The sequence below is a fragment of the Nerophis ophidion genome, unplaced genomic scaffold, assembly GCF_033978795.1.
Source record: "Nerophis ophidion isolate RoL-2023_Sa unplaced genomic scaffold, RoL_Noph_v1.0 HiC_scaffold_205, whole genome shotgun sequence".
NCBI lineage: Eukaryota > Metazoa > Chordata > Actinopteri > Syngnathiformes > Syngnathidae > Nerophis > Nerophis ophidion.
This window is the reverse complement of record NW_026907127.1, coordinates 125,338-131,886: the sequence shown is the minus strand read 5'-3', so window position 1 is coordinate 131,886 and position 6,549 is coordinate 125,338. Positions and strand designations below refer to the sequence as shown.

The following is a 6,549-nucleotide window of genomic DNA, read 5'->3' as shown; positions in this document are numbered from 1 at the left end:
GTGCGTGTGTGTCTCTTACTTGTACCTTGATGGAGTGTGTAGCTCTTTGACACCTGATGGAGTGTGTGCTCCTTTGACCTGATAGGAGTGTGTGCTCTTTGACCTGATGGAGTGTGTGCTCTTTGACCTGATGGAGTGTGTGCTCTTTGACCTGATGGAGTGTGTGCTCTTTGACCTGATGGAGTGTGTGCTCCTTTGACCTGATGGAGTGTGTGCTCTTTGACCCTGATGGAGTGTGTGCTCTTGACCTGATGGAGTGTGTGCTCTTTGACCTGATGGAGTGTGTGCTCTTTGACCTGATGGAGTGTGTGCTCTTTGACCTGATGGAGTGTGTGCTCTTTGACCTGATGGAGTGTGTGCTCTTTGACCTGATGGAGTGTGTGCTCTTTGACCTGATGGAGTGTGTGCTCCTTGACCTGATGGAGTGTGTGCTCTTTGACCTGATGGAGTGTGTGCTCTTTGACCTGATGGAGTGTGTGCTCTTTGACCTGATGGAGTGTGTGCTCTTTGACCTGATGGAGTGTGTGCTCTTTGACCTGATGGAGTGTGTGCTCTTTGACCTGATGGAGTGTGTGCTCTTTGACCTGATGGAGTGTGTGCTCTTTGACCTGATGGAGTGTGTGCTCTTTGACCTGATGGAGTGTGTGCTCTTTGACCTGATGGAGTGTGTGCTCTTTGACCTGATGGAGTGTGTGCTCTTTGACCTGATGGAGTGTGTGCTCTTTGACCTGATGGAGTGTGTGCTCTTTGACCTGATGGAGTGTGTGCTCTTTGACCTGATGGAGTGTGTGCTCTTTGACCTGATGGAGTGTGTGCTCTTTGACCTGATGGAGTGTGTGCTCTTTGACCTGATGGAGTGTGTGCTCTTTGACCTGATGGAGTGTGTGCTCTTTGACCTGATGGAGTGTGTGCTCTTTGACCTGATGGAGTGTGTGCTCTTTGACCTGATGGAGTGTGTGCTCTTTGACCTGATGGAGTGTGTGCTCTTTGACCTGATGGAGTGTGTGCTCTTTGACCTGATGGAGTGTGTGCTCTTTGACCTGATGGAGTGTGTGCTCTTTGACCTGATGGAGTGTGTGCTCTTTGACCTGATGGAGTGTGTGCTCCTTGACCTGATGGAGTGTGTGCTCTTTGACCTGATGGAGTGTGTGCTCTTTGACCTGATGGAGTGTGTGCTCTTTGACCTGATGGAGTGTGTGCTCCTTGACCTGATGGAGTGTGTGCTCTTTGACCTGATGGAGTGTGTGCTCTTTGACCTGATGGAGTGTGTGCTCTTTGACCTGATGGAGTGTGTGCTCTTTGACCTGATGGAGTGTGTGCTCTTTGACCTGATGGAGTGTGTGCTCTTTGACCTGATGGAGTGTGTGCTCCTTGACCTGATGGAGTGTGTGCTCCTTTGACCTGATGGAGTGTGTGCTCTTTGACCTGTTGGAGTGTGTGCTCTTTGACCTGATGGAGTGTGTGCTCTTTGACCTGATGGAGTGTGTGCTCCTTGACCTGATGGAGTGTGTGCTCCTTTGACCTGATGGAGTGTGTGCTCTTTGACCTGTTGGAGTGTGTGCTCTTTGACCTGATGGAGTGTGTGCTCTTTGACCTGATGGAGTGTGTGCTCCTTGACCTGATGGAGTGTGTGCTCTTTGACCTGATGGAGTGTGTGCTCCTTGACCTGATGGAGTGTGTGCTCTTTGACCTGATGGAGTGTGTGCTCTTTGACCTTATGGAGTGTGTGCTCTTTGACCTGATGGAGTGTGTGCTCTTTGACCTGATGGAGTGTGTGCTCCTTGACCTGATGGAGTGTTTGCTCCTTGACCTGATGGAGTGTGTGCTCTTTGACCTGTTGGAGTGTGTGCTCTTTGACCTGATGGAGTGTGTGCTCTTTGACCTGATGGAGTGTGTGCTCTTTGACCTGATGGAGTGTGTGCTATTTGACCTATGGAGTGTGTGCTCTTTGACCTGATGGAGTGTGTGCTCCTTGACCTGATGGAGTGTGTGCTCTTTGACCTGACTGGAGTGTGTGCTCTTTGACCTGATGGAGTGTGTGCTCTTTGACCTGATGGAGTGTGTGCTCCTTGACCTGATGGAGTGTGTGCTCTTTGACCTGATGGAGTGTGTGCTCTTTGACCTGATGGAGTGTGTGCTCTTTGACCTGATGGAGTGTGTGCTCTTTGACCTGATGGAGTGTGTGCTCTTTGATCTGATGGAGTGTGTGCTCTTTGACCTGATGGAGTGTGTGCTCCTTGACCTGATGGAGTGTGTGCTCCTTGACCTGATGGAGTGTGTGCTCTTTGACCTGTTGGAGTGTGTGCTCTTTGACCTGATGGAGTGTGTGCTCTTTGACCTGATGGAGTGTGTGCTCTTTGACCTGATGGAGTGTGTGCTCTTTGACCTGATGGAGTGTGTGCTCTTTGACCTGATGGAGTGTGTGCTCTTTGGCCTGATGGAGTGTGTGCTCTTGACCTGATGGAGTGTGTGCTCTTTGTCCTGATGGAGTGTGTGCTCTTTGACCTGATGGAGTGTGTGCTCTTTGACCTGATGGAGTGTGTGCTCTTTGACCTGATGGAGTGTGTGCTCTTTGACCTGATGGAGTGTGTGCTCTTTGACCTGATGGAGTGTGTGCTCTTTGACCTGATGGAGTGTGTGCTCTTTGACCTGATGGAGTGTGTGCTCTTTGACCTGATGGAGTGTGTGCTCTTTGACCTGATGGAGTGTGTGCTCTTTGACCTGATGGAGTGTGTGCTCTTTGACCTGATGGAGTGTGTGCTCTTTGACCTGATGGAGTGTGTGCTCTTTGACCTGATGGAGTGTGTGCTCTTTGACCTGATGGAGTGTGTGCTCTTTGACCTGATGGAGTGTGTGCTCTTTGACCTGATGGAGTGTGTGCTCTTTGACCTGATGGAGTGTGTGCTCCTCACAGGAGATATTGGATGCACTGGTGAGCAACGTCAACATCGAGCTCCTCAATGCTCTCCACTATCACATGATCAACCGCAGACTCACCTCTGAGGAGCTCAAACATGGATCCTCCTTCTCCTCCATGTACCAAGACTTCCACGTGCACCTGCAGCACTACTCCAACGGGGTAACACGCACTTACACACACACACACACGCACACACACACATACACACAAACACACACACACACACACACACACGCACACATGCATGTGTGTGTATGTAGGTCGCCCTCCCTAGTTAGTGTCACTGGATGTGCACGTTGGTAGGTCATCCTCCCTAGTTAGTGTCACTGGATGTGCACGTTGGTAGGTCACCCTCCCTAGTTAGTGTCACTGGATGTGCACGTTGGTAGGTCACCCTCCCTAGTTAGTGTCACTGGATGTGCACGTTGGTAGGTCACCCTCCCTAGTTAGTGTCACTGGATGTGCACGTTGGTAGGTCACCCTCCCTAGTTAGTGTCACTGGATGTGCACGTTGGTAGGTCACCCTCCCTAGTTAGTGTCACTGGATGTGCACGTTGGTAGGTCACCCTCCCTAGTTAGTGTCACTGGATGTGCACGTTGGTAGGTCACCCTCCCTAGTTAGTGTCACTGGATGTGCACGTTGGTAGGTCACCCTCCCTAGTTAGTGTCACTGGATGTGCACGTTGGTAGGTCACCCTCCCTAGTTAGTGTCACTGGATGTGCACCTTGGTAGGTCACCCTCCCTAGTTAGTGTCACTGGATGTGCACCTTGGTAGGTCACCCTCCCTAGTTAGTGTCACTGGATGTGCACCTTGGTAGGTCACCCTCCCTAGTTAGTGTCACTGGATGTGCACGTTGGTAGGTCACCCTCCCTAGTTAGTGTCACTGGATGTGCACGTTGGTAGGTCACCCTCCCTAGTTAGTGTCACTGGATGTGCACCTTGGTAGGTCACCCTCCCTAGTTAGTGTCACTGGATGTGCACCTTGGTAGGTCACCCTCCCTAGTTAGTGTCACTGGATGTGCACGTTGGTAGGTCACCCTCCCTAGTTAGTGTCACTGGATGTGCACGTTGGTAGGTCACCCTCCCTAGTTAGTGTCACTGGATGTGCACGTTGGTAGGTCACCCTCCCTAGTTAGTGTCACTGGATGTGCACGTTGGTAGGTCACCCTCCCTAGTTAGTGTCACTGGATGTGCACGTTGGTAGGTCACCCTCCCTAGTTAGTGTCACTGGATGTGCACGTTGGTAGGTCACCCTCCCTAGTTAGTGTCACTGGATGTGCACCGTTGGTAGGTCACCCTCCCTAGTTAGTGTCACTGGATGTGCACGTTGGTAGGTCACCCTCCCTAGTTAGTGTCACTGGATGTGCACGTTGGTAGGTCACCCTCCCTAGTTAGTGTCACTGGATGTGCACGTTGGTAGGTCACCCTCCCTAGTTAGTGTCACTGGATGTGCACGTTGGTAGGTCACCCTCCCTAGTTAGTGTCACTGGATGTGCACGTTGGTAGGTCACCCTCCCTAGTTAGTGTCACTGGATGTGCACGTTGGTAGGTCACCCTCCCTAGTTAGTGTCACTGGATGTGCACGTTGGTAGGTCACCCTCCCTAGTTAGTGTCACTGGATGTGCACCTTGGTAGGTCACCCTCCCTAGTTAGTGTCACTGGATGTGCACGTTGGTAGGTCACCCTCCCTAGTTAGTGTCACTGGATGTGCACGTTGGTAGGCCAGCCTCCCTAGTTAGTGTCACTGGATGTGCACCTTGGTAGGTCACCCTCCCTAGTTAGTGTCACTGGATGTGCACCTTGGTAGGTCACCCTCCCTAGTTAGTGTCACTGGATGTGCACCTTGGTAGGCCACCCTCCCTAGTTAGTGTCACTGGATGTGCACGTTGGTAGGTCACCCTCACTAGTTAGTGTCACTGGATGTGCACGTTGGTAGGTCACCCTCCCTAGTTAGTGTCACTGGATGTGCACGTTGGTAGGTCACCCTCCCTAGTTAGTGTCACTGGATGTGCACGTTGGTAGGTCACCCTCCCTAGTTAGTGTCACTGGATGTGCACCTTGGTAGGTCACCCTCCCTAGTTAGTGTCACTGGATGTGCACGTTGGTAGGTCACCCTCCCTAGTTAGTGTCACTGGATGTGCACGTTGGTAGGTCACCCTCCCTAGTTAGTGTCACTGGATGTGCACGTTGGTAGGTCACCCTCCCTAGTTAGTGTCACTGGATGTGCACCTTGGTAGGTCACCCTCCCTAGTTAGTGTCACTGGATGTGCACGTTGGTAGGTCACCCTCCCTAGTTAGTGTCACTGGATGTGCACCTTGGTAGGTCACCCTCCCTAGTTAGTGTCACTGGATGTGCACCTTGGTAGGTCACCCTCCCTAGTTAGTGTCACTGGATGTGCACCTTGGTAGGTCACCCTCCCTAGTTAGTGTCACTGGATGTGCACCTTGGTAGGTCACCCTCCCTAGTTAGTGTCACTGGATGTGCACCTTGGTAGGTCACCCTCCCTAGTTAGTGTCACTGGATGTGCACCTTGGTAGGTCACCCTCCCTAGTTAGTGTCACTGGATGTGCACCGTTGGTAGGTCACCCTCCCTAGTTAGTGTCACTGGATGTGCACCTTGGTAGGCCACCCTCCCTAGTTAGTGTCACTGGATGTGCACGTTGGTAGGTCACCCTCCCTAGTTAGTGTCACTGGATGTGCACCTTGGTAGGTCACCCTCCCTAGTTAGTGTCACTGGATGTGCACCTTGGTAGGTCACCCTCCCTAGTTAGTGTCACTGGATGTGCACCTTGGTAGGTCACCCTCCCTAGTTAGTGTCACTGGATGTGCACCTTGGTAGGTCACCCTCCCTAGTTAGTGTCACTGGATGTGCACGTTGGTAGGTCACCCTCCCTAGTTAGTGTCACTGGATGTGCACCTTGGTAGGTCACCCTCCCTAGTTAGTGTCACTGGATGTGCACCTTGGTAGGTCACCCTCCCTAGTTAGTGTCACTGGATGTGCACCTTGGTAGGTCACCCTCCCTAGTTAGTGTCACTGGATGTGCACGTTGGTAGGTCACCCTCCCTAGTTAGTGTCACTGGATGTGCACCTTGGTAGGTCACCCTCCCTAGTTAGTGTCACTGGATGTGCACCTTGGTAGGTCACCCTCCTTAGTTAGTGTCACTGGATGTGCACGTTGGTAGGTCGCCCCTCCCTAGTTAGTGTCACTGGATGTGCACGTTGGTAGGTCACCCTCCCTAGTTAGTGTCACTGGATGTGCACCTTGGTAGGTCACCCTCCCTAGTTAGTGTCACTGGATGTGCACGTTGGTAGGTCACCCTCCCTAGTTAGTGTCACTGGATGTGCACGTTGGTAGGTCACCCTCCCTAGTTAGTGTCACTGGATGTGCACCTTGGTAGGTCACCCTCCCTAGTTAGTGTCACTGGATGTGCACGTTGGTAGGTCACCCTCCCTAGTTAGTGTCACTGGATGTGCACGTTGGTAGGTCACCCTCCCTAGTTAGTGTCACTGGATGTGCACCTTGGTAGGTCACCCTCCCTAGTTAGTGTCACTGGATGTGCACGTTGGTAGGTCACCCTCCCTAGTTAGTGTCACTGGATGCGCACCTTGGTAGGTCACCCTCCCT

The 6,549-nt window shown here is 52.1% G+C and overlaps 1 protein-coding gene across 2 annotated transcripts in view; it reads left to right on the top strand.

Moving 5' to 3' along the window:
* The first annotated feature begins 2,891 nt into the window (after nucleotides 1–2,891).
* Nucleotides 2,892–6,549, top strand: part of tgfbi (transforming growth factor, beta-induced) — a 38,645-nt gene continuing 34,987 nt past the window's right edge. Inside the window, exon 1 of one of the 2 annotated variants that reach the window (XM_061893331.1) lies at nucleotides 2,892–3,079. In XM_061893331.1, coding sequence (XP_061749315.1) covers nucleotides 2,978–3,079 — 102 coding nt within the window. In that variant the 5' untranslated portion in view covers nucleotides 2,892–2,977. The remainder of the gene's footprint in view (nucleotides 3,080–6,549) is intronic. The other variant, XM_061893332.1, reaches the window with a different exon arrangement.